This window comes from Pomacea canaliculata, linkage group LG13, assembly GCF_003073045.1.
Source record: "Pomacea canaliculata isolate SZHN2017 linkage group LG13, ASM307304v1, whole genome shotgun sequence".
Taxonomy (NCBI): Eukaryota; Metazoa; Mollusca; class Gastropoda; order Architaenioglossa; family Ampullariidae; genus Pomacea; species Pomacea canaliculata.
The window spans coordinates 9,213,536-9,237,525 of NC_037602.1; the positions used below are offsets into that span (position 1 = coordinate 9,213,536).

General features: G+C 47.7%; 2 protein-coding genes across 2 annotated transcripts in view; one reads left to right on the forward strand and one right to left on the reverse strand.

Moving 5' to 3' along the window:
* Nucleotides 1-2,228: 2,228 nt before the first annotated feature.
* LOC112553576 lies at nt 2,229-5,740 on the reverse strand. The gene is made up of 4 exons (XM_025220899.1): nt 5,569-5,740; nt 5,248-5,360; nt 4,379-4,425; nt 2,229-3,075 (listed from the first exon to the last, which is right to left on the reverse strand). Exons 1-4 carry the CDS (start codon nt 5,661-5,663, stop codon nt 2,926-2,928), a joined length of 405 nt encoding a protein of 134 aa, XP_025076684.1. The 5' UTR covers nt 5,664-5,740; the 3' UTR covers nt 2,229-2,925.
* Nucleotides 5,741-9,903: 4,163 nt separating this feature from the next.
* Nucleotides 9,904-23,990, forward strand: part of LOC112554396 (RNA-binding protein MEX3B-like) — a 31,858-nt gene continuing 17,771 nt past the window's right edge. The window contains exon 1 of the mRNA XM_025222156.1: nt 9,904-11,280. Within this exon, the coding sequence (XP_025077941.1) occupies nt 10,764-11,280 (517 nt within the window). The 5' untranslated portion in view covers nt 9,904-10,763. The remainder of the gene's footprint in view (nt 11,281-23,990) is intronic.

Below are 23,990 nucleotides of genomic sequence, written 5' to 3' on the forward strand. Positions count from 1 at the left end.
GTCTTTCCTTCCGCCTATATTTTCTGCTTACCTTAATTCCTTTGTTCCTTCTTTCCTTTCCTGCTATTTCGCGGCCATGTAGGTAGTTACATGTTTGTGTGGAGACTAGGAAGGAGAGACCTACATGGACTGGCAGGACTGTTTATCATTTTGTACTTGGATGCGGCGCCGGAGATGAACTGACCAGCTTCAGGTCTTCATGAAGGCAGAGGACATGAGATGGTGTGAGGGTGGCTACCTCCTGATATCCTCAGTCTTGTCAGAGTATTCGCCTGTTGTTTCCCAGGAAATGATTTTTCTGGGATTGGTGTTAGCATGACCTTCGTGCGGCCCCTGTAGTAGGACAACAAACAAAGCTGCTGGGGTTAGTCCCTTTTATGGATTCAATGAATCCGAGGCGAGTTGCCCGAGGTGTTGTGTCTTATTGTATTGTTGTATGTCCGAGTGTTGACAAATCTGGCACTGTGTGATGGGGGCCTTACCATGAAAGAGGGATTGCCACGAGCAGTAAACAGCTGCTGGTGATGAGAATGATGTTGTTGGAAGTGCCCTTGTGGGTGTGGGAGCGATGATATGCGAGTTGTCTGGGTTTCTGCGCATCAGAGCAAAGGCTGGCATGAGCGTGGCCAACACGATGACAAGTCATCGGATTCAAACAAACAAACAGTTTTGTCAACCTGTTTTACAGGAGTGTTGTACATTGTAGCAGACAGTCATGATCCCCCGAGTGTATGTCAGTGCTGGAAGATGGCGCTGGCCTGACGAGAGGAGAGTAGGGGAAGAAAAAAAGAGGGCAGGAGTGGCCCTCGGCAGGTGCAAACTGTTCACCTGCACAGGCCCGCCAAATCCCAGGGGCCACCACGCCAATATATATATTGAATATAAAACAGAAAGATAAAATAACGATACAGCTGACGGCAATGTGACCGAAAAGCATTGTGCATCTTGTTAATTAGTCTGCTGATGAGAATATCACTGGCCGCCACTTGGTTTTATTAACATCGAAGGGGCGATCGAAGGGGCCACCGATTCCAGGGCCGCTCCTACTTGGAAAAGGTTGTAGGGTAGGGTGTACCCGGACCTGCTGCTGTGACGGGGGCCCGGCATTAGACAGTGGTTTTTTTTCCTTCTTTTTCTTTTAAAGAAAGGGTGATGAAACATTCCTCACTCTGGAGATTATTTTTCTTTTATGGAGCGGGGTACTACAAGCGTGATCATTTAATGTTTTTTTTTTTTCATTTCCTAACCACTCACGTGTAAACAATTATATGTTCAAGTAGTGATGTAGGTCCTAGTGCACTTGTCCTGGTGTTTGCAGTCTATATTACCTTACTGAATGAAATGTAGATATTGACAATCGAACTGTAGGCATATTAATATATACAGGGAAAATAATTTACGATTACAATTACCTGGAGAGGTCGTCTGCCCCAGAGCTCGTGCAGGCTCGCGGCGGCCCTAGGGTGACATCCTCAAGATAACAACATGATGACCAGACCGAGGCTTGAGAAGTCTTGACGTGTCCTTTTGAGATAAAGATGTCTAGCATCTCTAACTACACTCCCACTTGTGTGCTGCAACAGCCCCTTGAAGATATCCACACTGTTAAGAAGATGCTGGGATACACCTGCCACAACCCACTCACCTGCACCTAAACTACGCGGGTACTCGGAGGACGGAGGGTGGGTAGAGGCGGCGGGGTGGGAAGGCAGGGTTCTAGTGAACCTAGAAGCTAGCAATGATAAGAGAAGGAGAAAACCTTTGAAAAACGGGTTTGTTGATTAAGAAGGAGGCCTAACGGGGTGTGGGATTGTAGCAATGTTTACTAATAACATTAAGTCTCTGATGCATGTAAGTGGTACATCATTTCAAAAGTTTTGCGCAGCGATATCCCACCGACTTTTCTGGCAGGCTGCACCGCATACCGTACATAAATACCCTGTCGATGTTTATCTTTCATTAATTTTTTCTTAATCCTCCGATGTTCTTGCCTATTAGTGTAATTCTCCCCTTCCCCCCTTCCTCTCATTCATATAAACAAACATGCATACACACATGCACACACACGTGCGCCAGATGCTAATCAGATAATCTCGCATCCAGTCACACTGTCAGCCACCCAGCCACCCAAACAAATTCACCTCAGACGACAGAAAACATTTTTATTATACTTTTCATCCTGACATCACTTTGTCACTTTGGTGTCACAATAGTGATTCACCAACTGTAACTCTCATTTTCAGTTTCAGTGCTGTCAACTGTTTCTGTTAAAATGTGATTTTAAAATTTCCTGTGACGATAACAGTTGTCGAGTCCGTTAATTGCCTTGTCAATGGTGCATCACAACATGACACCGACTCATGACTATACTTTCGTGTTGCTACTACTGGTGTGCCACCTAGTCACAATTCAGGGAAGCTTATACATCGCACATCCTACAAACTGTCCTGTTGATGCTCTTCTATGTAAATATTAATGTCCGTGTAATAATAATAAACGTACGCGCGTGCACACGCACTACTATTTATAGAATATAATTCTGTACCTTTACTTAATGTCAGGTAGAGTATCATCAGGTACATGTGTAAACATACAGAGAACCTTTATAAATTTTCAATGGCATGGGCTTTGAAGTCAGTAGGGCATGGTGTAGTCTAAAAAAAAAAAATTAAAAATAATAATCAGGTGACATCAACGGGTCAAGCTTGTCAGTCGCAGGCCCAGGACGGCGAGAGAGAGAAACAGACAGCGCGTGCCCGTGTGCGTGGGAGTGTTTGTGTTTTCCTCTGTTAAATCGAGATTCGAGATGAAAAACATTAAGAACCAAAGAAATGTTTAGCTTGAGACAAGGTGACAGGCACCAGCAACATGCATCATTGGCAGCTGGCAGCAGACCGCCGGCCATGATCTCCGTGCGAGGAAGTGTCATGTCAATCTCCTCGACCAATCATCTTCAAGGATTTTCTCTTCGTCTTTGGCGTCTTCCAGGAAGCTAGGAAATGTGCAACTCGGAAAGTTCGTGCAAAAGGTGAAACCCGTTCGAAAGGTGCTAGTTGACCTGGACCTTGGAAATACCTGTACAGAGAAGGCACACGTTTTAAACTTACTTTTAAAATAAGACAGCCAGCTGCTTGGTAACTTTCCGCTCGCACAGCGCGTGTTAGTTTCTCTTTCCATGTGTGTCTCGTGACATCCGGTCAGTTGGCAGACGACACCGTGTCATCGTGCAGTCTGTTGTTGTCCACGTCTCCGGTGTGTAGCAGATTGTCTTTGTGCAAAAGATTGGTAAGGATACACTGGGACTCCAGCAAGGCATCACCATTACTGACTGTTTGTCGGCAAGAAATATCCAAACACCTTCCTTCAAATGCTCCCTGGCTGGTTGAGACTGCCAGCCTTCTCTGGTACGGTAATGCTCTTCTCCTCCTTACCTTTCTTCTTCTCACTCTTTCCAATCTTCATTCTGCCATTCTCTCCTTTCTTCCTTGCTGAGTGTGTGTATCTTAGTAAAAATTAAATTCTTCCCCCAAATAAAATCTTAAGTATTAAGCGATTCCAGTTCATTTCTAGTTCTGGCCTTCATGTCGTGCAAAGCCCGATGGGATGCTAGAAATGACTGGAGATGATTTAACAAGGCAACATTTGTGGGCGGATGTGTTTACAATTTATGTGTATTGGCATTTCTGCGAGCAGAAACATATGTTCTGAGATAGACTAACATATTCCTTTGGAACTAAGCCAAGGTTTATTTCGCACATCGTGTATCTCAGCCGCTCCCCCCCTACACTCCCTTCCCCCACACACCTCCAACACCTTCTGCCCGTGCGGGTTAAAGTTCACATTTCCTTGTGCTGTCAGGAAGATTCAACTTGCATTAACTACTGATTGGTGCATTATAAGGAAAATAATTTAATGTTTTTACTTATTACACTTGGGTCCCCTCGTGACGATAGGCGGAAGATCTTATGTTTCATCTGTCAGGAAAGTTCGAAGATGCATGCGATAGTTTCTAGTTTCATGAAAAGTTATATACATGGTAAGCATTGAGTTCGTACTAGTGTTTATAATTCAGCAACAACAACAACATGGAACAGCTAGAATTAGAACGGGGATTTCCCAGAGGGGAGGTATCTTACTGTCGTTGACATGGTGATATAAAAATTAGTTGCAATGTTCCATTTTGAGCTTCAGTTTTCTACGCCCCAAGGTAAGCAAGAGCTTCGAGAAGGGACAGGTGATTCGTGTTTTCAAGCGAGAGAGAAGATAGATTGTCAAACAGTTAAATGTTTCCTTTCTAGGGAAAGACAGTGGCGATTTCTCTTGACTGTCTCAGCTCTTGTGTGAGTGTGTGTGTGTGCGCGCGCGCGTGCAGGCTTACATGTAGTTGAAGTAGATAAACTTGAAGGTCCTGTTCTGGGTTTGAACCTGTCGACAACAGAACAAAATGAAAAGATCATGAATGTCGAAGATGAAGAAGATTCGCAAGATACAAAAGTCAAGCAACACAACAATAAATAAAAACGAGAATTGCGGGGTTAAGGGAAGATGGTTCTAGGATTGCACGTGCTCTCTGTTGGTATTTTAACGAGCTTTTTTGGTCCAGCGGGTAATCTCAGTGTGGGACTTCCTTACAGACCTCCAACTGGAATAATGCAAGTCTTTTTGCAGACGGCATTCATCTTGAGTCGTATACGAGATAAGAGCAGACTACAAAAAGATGTTACCGCTGTTGGTGCAGACACAAGTGAGCGAGATACTGTGATAATCTACAACATAAGAGTCGCAGGAAGAAGTCAGCATTCTAAAGGCATCAAAACCATATGTTGGTGAGCGTGTCCAGTCTATGTGAGGATAATGTAAGATGATAAGTAATACTACCTAAAGGAGGAATGAGACAGACAAGTCCATCAAGAGGTCAGACAAAACATGTTTTCCACCATTTTTGCTCATACTTAAATCGCACTAAGCCGCTGAAGCAGTCGGTATGTTTATTTTTTGGGAAAGTATTTTCACTTAAAGGTGATTTCGCAAATAAAGAAAAAGGAAACCGGAGGTCTTGGAAAAAAATCCTGAGACGAGATCTGAACCCATGGCTTATCTCCGCAGTGTTGAAGAACGAGTAGTTTTTCTACTACATTCCCTCAATTTTTTCACACTTAGACCATGCTAAGCCTTATGAGCCGTGAAATGAGCGAGGTGTCGGGTGAGGATGACGAGGGTTTCTAGTAACATCCTGGCGCTGCTTACCTCTCGAGTCTTTGTTCTGTAGAGGGCAAAGGTGAACTGGTGCCATTGTCTTCATCCCATTTCCCATATTCTCTTTGATCTGCCTTGACTCGAGGTGGAAACAGAAAACAAAACTGAAACAAAAACCAGACCTGCTTAAAATAGATGTACAGCAACAGACGACGGAACTTCCTTCAGATGAATTTTTCGCTGATCCCTCTTCTACATTCTACAGAGAGGACTGCAGCAATAATCAGACAGAACCATCACAAAGCCACCGAATGGAATCTTTTCGCACGGTTAGCCATACTCTAGGGCAGAAACAAGCCACGGACCACTCACCGCTGAAATACGCCGCAGACGCCAGTTCCTGAAAATGTAAGTTGATAGAAGATGAAGGAAAGTGCTGGCAGCTTCCAGTCAACCTTGCTCAACATGCCCGCAGCACCGGAGGAGATGCCAGACGAAAAAACAAGAACCAGCCGTTAAAGAACTGAAGGAGACGGAATAAGCAAGGCCGCGAACTTTCGCATTACGACCCCATGGGGCTTTAGGACCAGCCAAAAATCCGGAAACATATATGTTTTGGTAGACTAAAATAAGGCCTCGTTGTGAGAAGACGAGCAGTGTTGCCGGGGTGACACTTTCGCCCCAAGGCAGCCGTGAATGAGAGCAAGAACCGGTTACATAAGGACGAGCGACAACGGCGACAACATTGTGATGCACGACAGAGGGGAAGACAACATACTCAATGTGATGACAGATCCTAGCAACGACAGTGACCCGATGACCTGAAGCACGTGATCTGTCTGGTTGCTGCTGAAACGGATCGAACTGTTGAACCTTTTTAAAATGAAACATGTTTAAGAAAATTATTTAATAATCTTTTACAAAGTCTAGTTTGAAGTGAGAATATGTCTCGAAAAATTAACACTCAATAATTTAATTAATGTGGTGACAAATATGATATTGTAAATGCGTGAAATTATCTTTTTAATTACTTCATTACCGGGAACTTCATTTCTTCATTACCAAGAAAGATGAATGTCGTTTTCTATCTTTCTCGCGTTGTCTTTGCTTCTGCATCAGTTGTGAACTAAGGGAAGTGAAAGAAGAAATATCAAAGCAAAACTTGACAGACTGCTGATGCCAGATGTGTGTTTTGTGTGCAACTGTAGGAATGGCTGGCATTATTGCCGTCAGCCTTGAAAGCCTGGGCCGCACTCCACAGCGTTTTGAAGGCCGCCAGGGAACGGCGAGGCAAGGCGCGTGCCACGTGACCTTTGAAGTCATCGAATCCACGAAGTAACTTGATAACCACACGCGCCTCAAGGGGGTCCAGGTCGTGACCCCTGTTGCGGACTGGTTGCTGTGAGCTGTGTACGAACCATCAGCGGATATCTCGACGTTTTAATAGTAGCAACATCTAGGGATGGAGTATCAGACAGTCTGTTAATCTGGACAACCAGCCGTGTTGGCTTGTCTTAAACATGTCGAGGGCTTGTACATATTAGCAGTCGAAATGCAGGAATCGTGCATTGAAATGCCATATCTAAAGTCTCAACTCTGGTTTCCCCACACCCAGCCACCTAACCCTCCCAGTTCTCAACCCAAGTGCACATTGCAAAATACTGCGTAGCTGTCTGCGTTGTTTTACCTACCATCGACTCAATCTTACTTCTAATGAAAACTCCAGGCTCTCGGTGCGGCCCTCCACCTCAGCTTTCACGTTTTTACGGTGGTTGCCTGGGGTCAGACCAGCTGAGAGTCAATATTCCTGTCTACAGTTTTCACTGCTCTTCTTCCACTCCTAATACCCCCGACATTCAATTTTATCTACCCGCTGGCAACCCTTATTTCTCCATCGCGCGGTGTGAAGGGAAGGCCGGCGCCCAGGTGTGTTTCTCCACTCAACCAAATCGTTGGCTGCGGCTTGACGAGGGCAGTAACACGTGCTCGTCCAGCTGGCCCATGTGGCTGGACATACATAACAACACGGTCACAGCCTCTTTTGGTCATCCCTACTTGTTGTCCCTTCGTCATAATGTTACATGAGTCAGGTCAAGAGGTCAGGCTGTAGACGGAGCCCACTTGCCGAAAATAGCTTTTAGAGCGAACATTTATGTTTCTTATCCGTGTCCGTCAGGTGTCATTGCATTAGCGATGCTTTGATGGCGAGTGTTCAACTTGTCCAACTAATCTCTCATTCTTGTAATCCCAGTGTGTTACAGGCAGTGACTGTCCACAGTTCATCTGATTGTATGTGTGCTGTCTTACAATAAGGTTTTCGGTAACTTTTAGTGGGACAAAAATGAAATCTTTAACGAGCACACAGAATAACACTGAATATATTCCTGATACTAAATGTCATTTTATGAGACAGGCTCAGCGTGCGGCTCAGAACTGTGATGTACTGAGTGGATATCTGACAATAACTAGATGTATGCGTTTGCAAGCAGAATTATCTATTCTCTCCTCAGAACACTGTAAGTGAAACCTGCTCGCAGAGCTGGCCCTCGGGGTTTTTCTGGGTACTCCGATTTCCTCCCCCACCCTTTTCCGAAATCGCCCCAAGGTGGAAGCAGTCAAACCAACCAATTATATATGCATGGTCACACTTGGGAGGGGGGTGAAGGAAGAAACATGAAAGAAAAAAATGAAGTAGTTCTACTAGGCAGTCTCTCTATGATATCTATGTTTATATATATATACGGGAGCTATAGTTGGTCAGTGGTTTTAGTCGTTAACTAATATCAGCTCATGATAACTGCCTTAGTCAGAGCCTTAGACCCTCAGTGACGTAACACAAAGATGGCACCCACCCATTGAGGACTTGCTAGGGGTCGCTGGACACGTCCTGAGGCAGTATGACCTAATCATGGACAAGCGATTACGATAGGGCGGACGTGGCCAAGCCTCGACTATTGTTTGTCCCAAGAGAGTCCATTCGTGGTCAACGTGCTAGTTACCAGATGTCACGTGACTTCCATCCAGCTCTGCTTATAAAACCAACCAATCAACCAACCAACAGTTCCCGCCATCGCACGAAAGTACTTCTTGGTGGATACACTTTCTTCACCTGACGATGGATATGATGTGAAACATTGTGAGCTGACGAACAAGCTTTGCTTTAATGAATTTACACCTTTTGCTATGCTTCAGTCAACATCGTTGGACAGGACCTTTATGGTCGCGAGTATAAAGACAACAATTTAAGTTGTGTTAACTGCGTCCTTCTCGACTGCCGGAGTGTTTTGCTTTTTGTAACAGCATTTCCGCCTTGCAGCGAGGAAATTATGTAATATCTGAACGACTTGAGGAAAAAAGTGTTCTCGAAAAGGAAAATATTTTCGCTTCAGCAACCATGTCAGAGGAGGAAGATTTGGACAAAACCATCGGCTCCGACCCGGAAGGTGCCGAGTCTTTCGATAACGAGCAGAAGCCGTCTTTACCTCTTCCTTCGTCAAACAGCTGGTTGCATACTCCTAGCATCTGGTCCACAATACCTAAGACCATAAAGGATAAAAAAGCAAAGAAGCCGAAGCCACGCAGGTCGAGAACTTCGAAAGAAGACCAACAAAAAGCATTGTGTAAGGAGAAAAGTGCTCCACCCCAAAAATTTGACAGAGATACCCAAAGTAGTCTGGCATCCGGTGACCGCAGCAGAGACAGAAGCTGGTTTCCCTTCGATGGCTTGCAGGATCAGAGATCACTGCTTCAGACAATGACAAACCCTTTCACTTCGTCGTCAGCAGCATGTGCCAGACCTTGGTACCAGGATCAGAACCTGTACGAGAGCATGCCAGGTATGAGTGACTATGGACTCAGCTTCCACTACACAGACAGGACGACAGAAGGTGCGACAGCCCCACAGTTTGACCATCCACCCGCTGACTCGCCTCAGTTCCTCGACCCCCAGCGATATCAACAAAGTTCCTTTATGAGCAGTGTGTCCAGTTGTTCTCAAGGACCCCGAAGACAGATTTTCAGGAGGGGAGGTAAAATTTGTGCTCTTTTTGTTTTTAAGTCATTCGTAAGTATCGCATACCCAGTACATCAGGTGAACAGATAGTCCGCTTGTCGCTAACGAGCTTTCCAAAAAGAAAATTCCGATTGGTCTTTAAAGATTTGCTTGTAAGCTGTTCACATTACTGGAGAAACACTGTAAATGGTACAAAACTACGCAGGTTTCTTTCTTCTGTAATAATGTACTCAGTGACCTGACCTAAACAGTTGTGGACACCAATGAAAGTGTTTCTCCTACATACGTGGGTCAAACTAGGAAAACAGCGCAGGTCATAACTAAACCCCAAATTGCTAACAACACGGAAGAAGTCTGTAGGTGTGTATCTGAGGAGAAATGTTTTTACAATTATGGAGAGACACGATCATATTTAATGAATTTGGTTTGAATGATGACTAGGATAAATGACCTCTAACCCCTGTAACAGGAACTTGCTTCGTGAGTGCGCACTGAATATCGAGAGCAAAATTTCGTACGTCCCTGTTATAAAAAAAAAAGCTGGTAATTTCCTGTAAAAATTTTCATGCATTGTTTTACTTTCAGCACGAGGAAGATTGAAATCGTGCTGGTTAAATATTACATTTACCTCCCTTGACGCGTGGTATGCTCTTCTTTGCGCATGTTGATGTTGCATGTGACGACAAGAGCGAGCGAGTGAGCGAAAGAGGAGGAGAGAGAGACACGGTGTTGGCGGCCTACGAGTCTTTACTCATGCACATCGACACGTGCCCAGCGCACGCTCGCGCGTTTCGGCCCAGCGATCGCGCTGCCGTCTATATTTAGCGCCACGCGCCGCGAGCGGTCTAGGAAGCAGACGACGCGTTGCAGCAGTCAGCGCTGATCGGCCTGCCACGCGCTTTCCTCACGTATCGAAAGTCAGAAAGTCATTTCTGTGTTTTGTTGTGTTTTTATTTCTTTGTTTTTATTTTTTTCTTTGTTTTTTTTAACTGTTCAAACTTGAAACCGCGCAGTTGGTTCTCTATCGGAGGATAATGTTTTGACAATGCCCAACCCTCAGGGTGGGGGAAAGGGAAGCGGAGGCAGGCAGTCAAAGGTTAGCTCCGCCTCGTCTCGGCGGCCCAGCCAATGGCAAGGCGCGTAGCTTGATAATGTGGCTGCCCTTCACGCGGCATGTCGGGTAATGACGTCACCCTGGCCATATTGCTTTTGTGCATTGTGCGGTGTGGGGAGAAAGGCGAGCGCACACTCCGGCTGCTTTGCCGCGCCGGTCCCCCCCACCCCAGCCTGCCAGCGGCCCAGCCAGTTTTGTAACAAAGAAAACGCGGACACACGCCAAACCTTCTTCCCCCACGACTTTGTGTAGGTCCTTTTTAGCTCGCCTCACGAGCCCGAGTCAGTCAGTCCTCCCTTCCCCCCACGGACCGTAAACCCCCCCGTCAGAGCAAGCGAGGCCAGACGAGCCAGCCTTCTCTCGTGTAAGCTGTCGGATGCGGGCGATACCTCCGGTGCCAGTCTCCCGAGCGTCGTCTGACCACCACCAGCAGCCTCGGCCATGCGGGCACTGCCGGCCTCCCCTTTCGCAGAGATGAGCGTCAGCATAGTGGGCAACAATCACCTCGCCACCACCACCATCAACACCAGCGGTGGCGGCGGCGGCGGTGGTGGTAGTAGTAGTAGCAGCAGTGGCTGCAGCAGTAGTTTAGAAGACGATCACTTCGGCCAAGTCGCGTACAAGTTGTCGCTCTTGTGCTCTGCAGGCTCCTCCACCTCCACCACCACCAGCGCCAGGAACGGAGTGGCCAGCGACGGAAGCGACAATGTGGAGAACCATCTTTCCTTCCTCTCCTACAGCCCTCAGCACCACCAGCAGCACCACCACCACCAGCAGCAACAAGCGCAGCCTTCCAGCATGAATGGAGGAGCAGGTGTATCGCCGTCATCCGTGCCTACCACAGGAGCTTTCGATGATAATAGCAATCGGACTAAGGAGGGTAAAAAGAGTGCTAACATGACGGAGTGCGTGAGAGTACCCAGCTCTGAACACGTTGCTGAGATCGTTGGCAGACAAGGTAAGGCACTTTCCTCTACACCTCCCCCCCCCTCTCATTTTATTTAAGACTTGTAACATTACAACTCGTGATTAAACTGTAATCCTGCTTTAAACCTGGCGACAGTTGGCGCATATACTTTTTCATTGTCGAGGGTTTTCCTGATAGGCCAAGAGCACAACGCAGTTATGCCGACACGGAAAAGCTGTGTAGGGTCAGGTTCGAGTGGGTTTTTTTTTTCCCTATTCTTTTTTTATTCATCCCAATCTCTTTCCTGTCTTGATGCTACAGACCTGCTGCAAGCCTGTGGAACGTCGTCTCGTGAAGGCTGAGCGGGGAAGCCCCGTCTTCACGTGCTGTTGGCGTTTCCGTCAACACCAACAGTGACTGTCCCACTCGGTTACCTTGTCCCCCAAACCCCATTCCGATCCCTTTTATTGTCCTCTCACCTTCGTCTTAGTCCACTTTGAACTTTTAACATTTCTGCTACTCCAGTTCTTGGTAGATAAATTCTTTGTTAATTAAGAAGTAAGAACACCTCCATAATAATCATTATTTCGTTGTAAAAGTTGTCTCCAGACCTGAGGACTGACTTTTTTGTTTTCCTTTTTATTCTTCTGCAAACAAGCTTTGTGCACTCGTCAGTCAGTAACGGATGTTGACTAGTTACAGGAGGATTTGCAGGCGTCCAAACTACCTTCCAGTCTGTCCTCCCAGAGTATAGGTCATCTCTGTATCCGGCCCACACTTCTCTGGGAACATAAGTCGCTTTCTCACGAGCCCCGCTGGCCTTGACATATAATAATGTCGTCCTCCCCTCGGCCATCATGTCGAGAGAACAGTTTACGTTGTGCTGTTACAGGAAAGGTCTGCTCGTGCGATGCTTGTTTCGGGGCGAGGAAAGAGAACAAGGGGCTTAGTCACACAGCAACCCCCCCACAGCTTGCTCTCAAGTACTCCGGCACCAAGCCGCGTGTGGCGCTGTACACAGGTTTGTGTGACGCAGAAAACAGCCAAAGCCGCTGGTCCACCTTGCTGGCTGCAGCCACCACCTGCTTCTGCGTCGTGTCGCGCGCTTGTTTACGAGCTGCATCGACTGAGCGCACGAGACCGCGCTATTACCCTCGTCACGGGCACACCAGATACCTTCTTTACAAATATAAAAACCTCGGTGGATTTAACAAGCATAAGACTTATAAGTACCGTAGTCCGACTGTTGTGGTTAATGTGGGTCGATGCTTGGCGAGACAGAACAGTGTAGAAACGTCGTAGTACCAACATCGAGAAAGTATAGCACGTGTGTGTAAGAAAGGTTACGAAGGTGAACTAATTTGTAAGACGCATTTTGATGTAGCACAAGCTCTAACTGTTAAATGTAAGGCCAGCTTTGGTTGGTGGGGATACACAGACATATATAATGTATATAAAACACTATAATAACTAGAGAGACAGCAGCTGCTCAATATGAATATATAGAAGATGAGTGTTTTGTGTCAGAATATTATTTACATTATTGCCGCTAGTTGTAGACAGATGTCAGATAGGCTGTTGCCATTCAGTGGTAGATCTTTGCTAACATTCACTACACGGAGACATGTTGGAATAAGCGCAGTCTGTACTCTACGGTCTGGCTCTCGTTTCTCAGAACGTTTCTACGCAACGAGGGCTTTACGTTGATGACCGAGGGTAAAGTGAAGGGTGACTAGTTCCCTGAACCATTCGTCATCTCTAACAAGAGAAGAGGACGGGTTGGGGTGGACTGTCATCAGGATGAAGGAACTGGTACACGTCATGGCAGGAGAAACCGAGCAAAAGGCATGGGTAGTGGTGCTGGTGGTGGGAGGCATCTTTTGTCTCAAAACCCCGGTCAGCCGCCGCTATTCCTGGCGCTGTGTCGCCCACAGTGTGCTGGTGACGCAGACTTGTTTGGAAACGCAAATTAGCGCTGACGTAAGGCCGCGGAATGAGAGACACCGAGGTTTGAACGATCAAACGTGGGGGCGGAAAGAGCAAGGGGGAGAAGATGTGATGGTTCTGATGGTGTTTTGCATCTGAAGGGTTTCAGATCAGCCTCCTCACTGTCTTTGAGTGCCTGGAAAAAAATGGTTGATGGGGATCAAGTCAGGCATTTTGTAATCGGCAATAATAGGTCTTTTGATGCCGCTGACGACTCGTCAATGCTCGAGAGCCTCAAGACATCACTGAACGAGGTTAGTGGCAGCGGGGGCAGGTCTTGGGGCTTGTATCTTTATCGCCAATAGGTGGTGAGATACAGCACCGTCTTTTGGGCCTGCGGCAGGTAACAAGGGTCAGGTGACCAAACCTGACCTGACTACCCCCTCCCCCTCAACTATCACCACCGCTGGTATCAGTTATAAAACTCCACGAGTACGAGGCTCAGTTCAGCACCAGTCAAGGCAGAGCAGTGTTGGCATACCTTCTGCATGACAGGATTCCTCTTGCTACCTGTACATACCTTGTCGCACCTGTATTAGCCGGCTTAAGGGATAAGAACGTGCGTCAGTAACGGGAATCTCGCGAGGCACGCTTGGTCTATGTACAATAATGGCCAAGTACTAAAGAAAGGTTTCACGAGGCAAGATTTTAGCTATATTATTCAACTTTGATTTCATGGCACCCGAAACAGTTACATGCTTCATCGTCATGAGCATCTTGTTTTACTGAACCATCGGCGGGTAGGTATTTGTCATTGTCTCAGTTCTTTTATTTGATAAAATAATAGCATTGATGGTACAACAGTTTTTTTTTTTTTTTTTTATTTCCACGCACGCATACCCTTCATTTATACGAGCAGTCGCTGGCAAGGGGTTCATTCATTCCAAACAGTACATTCCAGTCGCACGTGCAGGCAATTACCGACCCTTGTCGGTCTCCCAGTAGTGGCAGAAGTTATCTCTCTTCTCCGCACTCGCACTCCAAGACGCCCGGAGGCCGAGTTGGGCGCAGACTAGTTTCACCATCCCTATCGGTGCTGTAGATGCTTGTCTGCCACACCGGATGTCGGGTACTGATGAGAGGCGCGGCCTAGACTGTGAGCGGTACCAGCATCCGACACACACACAGAACTCAGTTACACACACACACGGAACTCAGCTACACACACATAGAAGTCAGTCACACACCCACACACCTCAAGAATCTGACTGATGCGGTCTGTGTTTCGCTCTCGCCCAGCATCGAGGCCCAACCCTGATGACTGGCGGGAAAGCCGTGCCGATGACCACGATAAAGCTCGTCATCAGGCTTCTCGATTATCCTACCTCACTTCCGGGTGTACTCATGCCGCTCACCGTGAACAGGGATTTACTCTTCTCTGTTCCCAGCTTCCTGCCACTGTAGGCTAGACTATTTTCATCGCCAGGCTCATCGTCAGCAGTTGATAAGCCGGATGGCTTGAGAGCGGCAACACCCTGTTTGAGCTGAAGCCTCTTTTTGGAAGCAGTTGTAGTAATATCAAAACAGCATTCATTTTGTTTATCACGGTTAAAAAGATTGTTTCCCATCTATGAATTAGTAAGTTTATGTATAGTTGTAATTTTTCAGTGCCAGCAGTGGTTAGTTATTCTTCAAGTCATCTGCACTTCTTTTCGTTGGTCGTCATCGGTTTTTTGTCCTACAGGTATTCGCTTTTTATTCTGTAAGGTATTTCCAATCAGCAAATTGTAATGGTGACAGGATTCGGTGGATCCTCATCAGATGATGTAAATATTTCTAGAATCGCACCTTTGCTTACTGGAGGGTGTTGGAGGCACGAGGGAGGAGTCGCACAACAACGGAAGATTAAGGGACTCGTCGTGTATCTTTTGATACTCATGAAACTGAACAATTCGCACGAGCTCTGTTTTGTCAGTTAACTTAGATTCCCTCTTCCCCGTCTCCTCCTCCCGCGTGCCAAGTGGAGGGTGCACCAGTATGAGTGCCCCTTTATGTCATCTTGTGCTGAGTGCTGCCGTGGGTTATCGTTGTGCTGAAAATAACTAATGTTTCCGTGCTACCCGCCTTTGTGTTTGTCCTGAATACACCTGAACCTGCATTGTTCACTTGGTTCACTGCTTTATTGATTATTAATAGGCGGCTATGATGCGCCGTTGGTTAATCTAAACAGCGCGGGGCCTCCAGCAGGTGGAAACTTGCAGTAAACGAGTTTTTAAATGTTTATGGACCAGAAAAGAAACGGCGTCGCCATGACTTCCGTTAGTTTTCGAAAAATTGGCATTATAGTTGTTAGAACGGGGTCATAGGTCTCTCCCCCCGAGGTGCAGTGGCACAAGCAGGAAATGTCAGGCTGGGTGGGGAGCGAAGGATGTTGTATACAAGTCGCATTGTCATGGGATGCCAGGGAGGGTGTGTGTGTGTTTTGGGGGGAGGGATGGAAGGTGATTCCACTGGCTAGTTCACCAGGAAGAGCTGGTCATTGTTAGCAGCTGCAGCCTCGCTGTCGAAGCTACGCAGGCAGCCTGTCGCACAGCGCCTGGCCTCGCATTCATCTGCTTCTGCATTGAGGGTGACAGATGTTGGAGAAAGGGGAGGAGTGATGGTGTGGGGGAGAGGTGACATTTTGTCAGAAATCTTTTACAAAACATGTGCAGACTCTGTTCTTTGTATTTTGTTGAACAGATATGTATGAGGTATCGGCACCAAATGCGTGATGCGTGTGTGTTCGTACGCGTGTCTATAGGAGGGACATTGTAGTGACCAGGACAGAGGGTCAAGAGGGTATCACGAGGTATCAAACGATTGGATGAATTTACTTTCACTTTAGTTGTTTGCTGACTTGTAGCTAGATGGAAAAGCCGTGTACATCAGCCTTTGTTGCAGTTAAAATCGGGTGCGTATTCGGGGTACCTTGTGTGGCTGTGTGACCAACCACTCCCTCCGGACCCTATCTTTTGCTCACCCGTCCGCTTTGTGGGAGGGTCGAGCGGGGCGAGCGAGACAAAAGGCTTTGTTCCCACCACCGCCCGGGACATCATGGCGGGGGACAGTTCAAGGTAGCGGGAGGGGAAAAGTGGAGACTTCCTGTGCGGGGCAAATTCCCTTTTGTGGTAGCGGATGCCCAGACTGTGTAGGGGGGTGTCATGTTTTTTACTTGTGTGTGTGGTGTATGTAATACCGCAGGGGGTCTCATCTGCCCTTTTCGCACTGCAGGCTGAATTATACATGTTTGGGCTAGACACCACTGTAGTTAGGGGCTTGTAGGTTCAGATCCCATCTTGGGCCACTCGCTGTGTGTGACAGTAGTTCGCAGGGCCCACCATCCGTGGTTTTCTTCCCTCTCCCGTATTAATGCGAAACTATGTTGTGGTGGAAGACTTTCCCGCCAAAAACCTCCCCCCCCCCATCTGTTCTTTCACTCACTCAGGACCCTCCCTAAAGCACTCGCGGGATTGTGTACATTCGCCGGCCATTTCCCTCGCTCGTACATCACGACACCAGCTGACCTTACTCCCCTTTCACCCCTGCCAACACTCACACAGAGGAAATGAGCTCTGCCGGACAGCTGAGTATAACAAGTGCCCTCATCAAATCTCGTGGACAGTTGATGCATAGCCTCCCTTTCGTCCAGCTTTGTCACGTGATCATACCAGACCAGCTGTTCTCTAATTAAACGTGTATCTGAACATACTAAACCTTTATAGCTGTAAGTTAGACGAAGTGTAACCAAAGTGTAACCACTGAGTGGCTACAAACCCCTGCTCATCTGAGGAAAGCCGGAGGGGAGCCCTGTAACCTGACCGTCTGGAATTTCCAGCATAGAGGCGAGGCCGCTGTACAAAACCTGACCAGCAGGTGAGGGAGGAGAGGATGGGACAGGGACAGCCGCCTCTTGCTGAGTTCAATAGGAGATAATTAATAGTCACGGCGGTGTGTCACTTCCAGATACTTCGTCGCTTCTTCCCCTCCCACGTGACTGCCGACACTGTATCATTGTGTGCGCGTGCACATGCGCGTGTCTTGCACTTTGCGTGTGAGATGATTATTATCAATCGACTTTCTCTCAGCTGTACGACTAACTCTGTAATAATCCACAGCTGTGGCGTGAACTCAGCGTGTGTGACGGGAGAAAAGCGGTTTAAGGGCAGCGGGATGAAAAAAGTGATTATGCGCACACAGGTCTGTGAGTCATGACCTGCTGCAGGGGTCAAGGTAGCGACCGGAATCGCTCGTTGGAAACCCGGCGACCTGTCTAGCGAGGGCGCTTTCGACATCAGTGCTCAAGTCATTTGGGTGCCAGCGCGCGCTTTTTTTTTAATTCTTCTTTTGGAAGACGCTGGATACGGAAGGTTAGAGGCAGGTGCAGCCTCGTCACAGCGAGGTATGAGCGAGGAGGGTAAAGTGGGTGAGATGCAACCCCTTACTGTGACGGTCGGTTTACCCGCACCTTTAGAATGGGAGGTTCCCCACCTTTTTACAAAGAACTGACGTTGCCGACAGCCCTCGGAGGCTAAATGTTAAATTGTGAAAACAACTGACATTCTTGAAGGAAACAGCGGCGTTTGCATTGTTTGTCAACAACAGGTAGGAGGAGCCAGGCTAGCATCGTTCCTAGAGGGCACGAGGAGTGTCGTTTGCAAAGATACAATGCAACGACTGAGGGGTGTCACGTGACCTGCCCGACCACTCAGCTGCGCCGTCTGGCGGTGGAAGGGTTTTGGCGACAAAAGTGACAACAGCTTTCCGCCAGCAGGTGCGTGTGGTCTGCGAGATGATGACAAGAGAGGCATAGAGAGCACACGGGCAGCTCGAGCTCACCTGTAACTGCGTGTAGAAACATTCAGACATTTATTGCTCGAACCTTTATTATTTGTTTCCTTTGCGCTCGTTCATTGCGCGAGTGTCACTACTAGAATATAGTGTAATGGCTTTTTTTTTCGATTGCAAGGTAGAAAAAAATTAATTAGAGGTGAGCACATAAAATGTATAGTTCGGTTTTTTCCGCAAATATTTTCCTCATCATTTCGGGGGAGCCATTGAGTCAGTACCTGTACACGGGGTTGGGGGAAAAAGGATAGGTTGAGGTGGATTCCCATAAATTAGCTGACCTGTCCGAAGGAGTGGCTGTTCACCTACCGCACTGATACTGGTGTCCATGCTCGACCTTTTGCCCTCCCACTGGAGGATAGTCGCCTTTTGTTTTGCAGATTCCCCGGTAGCGGCGAGGGAAAGGTCGGTGTGGGCAGGGAAGGAAGGATGCAGATGGTGTTATGTAGTGCTTTGTTGATACCGTCACATAAACTGTCTTGTCGACTGTAGTCCATTAATTTATTTGCCGTGTCGTCGATAGAGGTTGACAATTGAGTTGCTGCGAGGAACAAATAGTCCAGCGGAAGCTGATAGCACATCCGCATGTATCACAGTCTGCTTTCATCGACAGATCCTTACATATACATAAACTAGTTATGACTGCAATATGTCTGATAATGTTTTGCCAGTCACATTAAATACTTTATTTAACACACAATAATAATATTACCAACGCTTTGTGAAGAAGATCTGATTGGTCACTGGTTCGATATTCACTTGCCGCAATTAACTTTCTCACAGTCTAACAATTATGTGAGAATGTGTGCCTGTACCCGACTCTCATAGAGGGTTTGGGAAAGTAAGGTAGCGAGGAAAAGAGTACCCAACCATCCAATTACAAAGCTGCTGATGAATTGTAGTTTTTACTCCCCAAACGACCAAAGGGGAACGGGGAGAGGTACATATACTCTTGCTGTCCACGTGGCCAGCGCCTGTGCTACCTGTAAGCCAAATCGGCCATTCTGCCGGAGGGTCAGTGAACGGATCGCCTGCCTCGAGCAGTGAGCAGGTAGGAACAGGTAAGCTGCAGAGCTCGTGGAGGAGTATTGTCCATTCCACGGTTGCGGTTTTGCGGGAGCTGCTGAGCTTGACGGGGGTAAGCGGATCAGAGAGGAGGGTGGTGACAGCGGAGGTCAGAGTGCCCTGACCTCGTGCAGTGATCGATACGCGACAGGGCAGCGACAGTAGGCAACGCTGGTGTGAGCGCGCGTCTGGAGGGTGGAGAGACTGAGTGAGGACACGCTCGTGATTGGTGGTCCGTGGGTGTACTCATGCGGAAAGCTTAACCTAGGCGAACCGACTGTACGTAAATAATATTTTTACAACCTCATAAGTATTGGATATTTCCAGTCTTTGGTTTCTTGCTTTTTTGATCAGTGTCCTCGCATGTAGGTGGATTTGACAGGTGAAGCTTGTGGGTGGCAGGCTTCTCGTGCGATAATCTTTCATCCTACAACTGTCAAATCGCGAGCAAGGTGTATTCTCGGTGCAATTTTATTTATGCTTTACAGTGTGAAGACTGTAGGGTTGTTATGACTACGAGAATGCGAGGGCGCAAAGCACGTGCGTACAAGACACAGCATGTGTTGTGCGCATGGGCAAGTTTGGAAGTTTGGCAACCTGTCTTCCTTGGTGCGCGTGCTGACCAACATGTTTTCAAGCTCCCGCCACACCCTCGACCTTTGGTAACTGGCTTCTTGTGATGAGTTATAATTATAATTCACCTTTCATTGCGACCTCACTCCCTGGATACAAAGGATTACTGTGCACTGCTCCATAATGCCGCCTGAGAAAAAAAAAATTACATTGGTTCGTGGCATGAAGTCAGGCTTGGCGGAGAGAGGCTTCTCTCTCATTAGTGGAAAGCAACTGCTGTTTGTAGTATCGGTGTGTGGTTGTCAGCGTGAGAAAGGGTGCCAGGCAGATGTACACCCACCGGCAAGCAGCAGTCACGCTTGATTAAACAAGTCTCAAAGCTGTACCAGGCTACTGAGGTGCTTTTCTTCACGAATCGACACCCAGGTTGCTTAAAATACTGTTGTTGGATGGAATCCACGTGCCTGTCACCTTTCCCTGCCAGTCTTTCATTGTCTGCTCTCTTCTCTCTATCACACATTTTTAACCGCTGAGGCTGGGAGTCGGCACGAGCACGTAACCGTGCGATGTCTACGAGAGCTTGTGGCTGAGGTTATTAATCAAATTTCCTGCCCTACCCGGGGGGCGAGTGGCACCCATCAGCCCGAGTTTACGCCGTCATCTGGAGCGATAAGGCAGACGGCAGCCGTTGCTGTGTGCCGCTGATGTAGGAATGAGCAGCCAGCGGTCGGTAGTAGTCCCCATACCACACATTTTCTACATCGCTTGGCGCTTTGAGCAAGCCCTTCATCCACATGTTCCTCGTTACACCAAAACGACCGTTCTTCCCTCGCGAAAATAATCGACAGTTGGTGCCTGCTTCCTACTGCCAAGCAAAGAATCCTGTGGTACTGCGATACAGCAATACTCCATCGCTAGCAGTAGTACCTGTCGGCCGTTACAAATGTCGACCTTTTACCATGTATATCATTATAGCCTTCCATAGTTCAAACCTTCATTGTGTGTTGAGCCAATGCTATGTAACACGACCAGAAACATGCAATCACATTTCACAAGAACCAACACCAGAAATAACCAAGGTGTGGTGGAGCGGAATTCCCACCACACCCTGTACTGACCGGGGCATTGTCCGACCTTTGACCTGTCGGGTCTGTGGCGCGCGGAGCCTGTGGCTGGTGGTGTCCTTGACCCCATCTGAGGCGAGTACGCCTTGAGCCTGGGCTCCAGTGTTGGGGCTGTGTGCCATCCATGTCTGGCACCAGGCCTCTTTTCGTGCAGTAAGTAGGCAGGCTGTTCCTCTGACATTGTCCTGGTTCTGTATTTGGATCTCCCTATTGTCCGTTTGTCTTTTCTTTCTTCAGTTCACAACTATCTGCTCTGACATCCGGGTGATTTTTCATGTCGGTTTATCCCGAGCATAGCTACCATCGACTGGGGTCGACCACTTCTTACTTCTGGTTGTAATTGTTGGCCTCATTCAGGTCCTCATTCTATTTCCATTCCAAGCCACCCGGATAAACGATTGACCAAGCTGGTTCGAGAACGGCCTTGCAGGTAGCCATCAGGTGTGTCGATGTCGTTTCGGGGAGCAATGACCTGTGACGTCAATAGCGGAAGTTGCGCAGTGCCATTGTTTCTGCATTTAGTCGTTTTTCACGCTTGTTTACGAGCGACTGGTGCAGCGACTTCAGGCGCCAAACGTGTGGCGGTCAAGGGCGAGCAAGCTGCTGCTGTGCTGTCGTCTGACTGTGACCCCCCGAATCAATACCAGACAACCGATGACAGTGTGAGTTGTGTTCATACGCCTAGGCGCCAGGTTATCGTCAGAGGAGCTTACAGATGAGAAGTTGAGGGTCTTCCACACTTTTTGCAGGGTTTGGTGGGACGAGAGGTTTCCGTTCTTTGTTGAGAAGATTTTAGCCGTAAACGACCGGATGGATGAGATTGATGACAAGAACGAAAAACAATGGAGTGGATCAATATTTCTACGTCAACGTTGAGTGCTGCCAATAATGATGTACATTGGTTTCTTACCACAAAAAGCAGTCGAGCACACACATTCAGACACAGGGTAAGAAAATTCAAGTTATCACGAGAGAATATCCGACGGTCAGCTAAGTAAAAAAAGGTGTCGCATCAAAAGCGATTTGTTGGAACCGGGATCCGAACCCGCGACAAACAAATCCGGTGGTGACATTGCGCATTTAACAATCGACCACCCTTGGGTGTAAGACCAGGGAAGATGGGAGGAAAACAAGGATGAACTGAATAACAGCTCTGATAATATCGAAGCCCAGTCACGTGCTCCTGTAAAAGGGAAGCACTGTAGTATACCTGAGAATCTTCTACTATCGACAGCCGCGTGACGACCAGGGGCTCGTGACACAACGTGTTTTTGAAACTTAACAGTTCTTGAGATGGATATTTAGAAGCTAGTTTTTGTTGTCGCAGAATTCGCTACTCTGCCCATTCCACAAGCTCACGGGGAAAATTATGTTGACGGCAACGAAAGTATATAATTTAAAACAATTCTCAAAAGTTATACAGTTATGTCATGTCTTGTTTCCATAATAAAACTAATTATTTAACTTAGAGATTTAGGCCTAAAGGTAAAATTAGGACTGCGTTGTGCTGCTGGGCCCAGAATGCTGTAGAGAAGTGACGTGGCACCCAGTCTCCCTGTGGTACTGCCACAGGCTGATCCCCCCTCCCCATATGTTGCTGATGTTGTGTAGCTGACCTTGTTCAGCTGCCGCTGGCATCGATCATGACAAAGCTGTTTTTGACACCCAGACCTTTAACACACTAGACACAGCAATATATTTTGCTTGTCGTGACCGATTTTAGCGAGTTCTCTTTTTATATTTGCCTTTGTATAGCTTTGGTTTTTACTAGAATGGTTTGGGAATCCAGTGATGTTTATACTTCTTTCTGACTGAGATATTTCTTACATTTTCTCACCGTCATCTGGTCCCCACTAATGATGTATAATCAGTGCATAGTGACGACAGCGTCCAGTTTCAGGAGCGAGGGCGCTCACACGGTCCGAGCGTGTCTGAGCTAGCCGAGGGAGCTAAGGGGAGTGGTCCATGAGGACAAACGTGGCAGCAGCGCCCTCTTGCCATCGGTGGTCGTCACGGGAGGGTAGCCGTGACCGACTGGCACACTTTACGTCACTAGGGCCACCCCGCTGAGAGCATCATTGACAGACGGAAACAAGCACTGCACGCACGCCAAGCGAGAACACTAAACATGTCTCACACACACACACTGGGGCTGCCTGGCACTCGTTGCCATAACTTGCAGAAGCAGCACTACCCTCCACCGCCCAGCTCTGTGAGTGTGTGATGGTGCTGGCAGTAGAACGACGCCTGGCATGCAGTGGGGTATGTTGGTGATGGTGATGGTGGCAAAGGGAGGTTGATGGGAAGGGAGCGGTTGGTGTGGTAGTAGGGGGAGGGGAGCAGACAGTCATGCCAGCCTTATTGTATTTGCATGTATTTTCTGCTAGTCGTGACAAGCAGTCGTGCCCCACAGTTGTTGCTAAGGGCAACGCTAGCACTGGCCGACAGGAAGCTGAAAAGCATGCTTGACCCCGCCCCTGTGTCATGCGCGTGTTGCGAGTAACATGCTGCAAAGACACAGGCTGCAGTCACGCTGCGCTCGATCGACGCACCCCATCCTGATTCTCCCCAACCCCCGTGTACAAAGTACTTAACAATTACTAGAGTGCCCCCCTTGTATACACCCCAACGTCTCTGTACAATTGCAGCATCACGGGAAGAATGTCGAATCTTTTGGTTTCATTACCTTGTGATGTCGGAAGGATATGCTGCTTTGATGTGAATGAGTTGTTGATATTATAAATGTCAGGAAGAGGAAAATTAACGTGAAGCTGAATGATGGGAAGTGGTGGTGGAGGATAAGGATTCTCGGTTTTCTGTAGGCTGGTCACGCACGCAGGTCGTTGTTTGGTCGGTTGCTGTTGGAAGTGGGTTACGTCCGTTGAGCGCAAGCACTTCATTACGCGAGTGTGGTGTGACTAGCGCGTGCCTGTGACCCTCGCCCGCCTCGGTACGCGTAGTTCGCCTGCAACACAGCACACAGTCTTTGGCACATTGTGGCATGCATCCACAGACATCTTTTTTTTCCCTAGCAGATGGTAAATTATTGTTTAGGTGCCAACCACGAAACCTGCCCATTGCTGTCGGCATGGCAGTCTCTCTCTCTCTTTTTTTTTTTTACTAATAACATTTGTGTCATGTACACAGGAGTTTCGTCTGTCCTCTGACCCTGATAGTGACTAACAG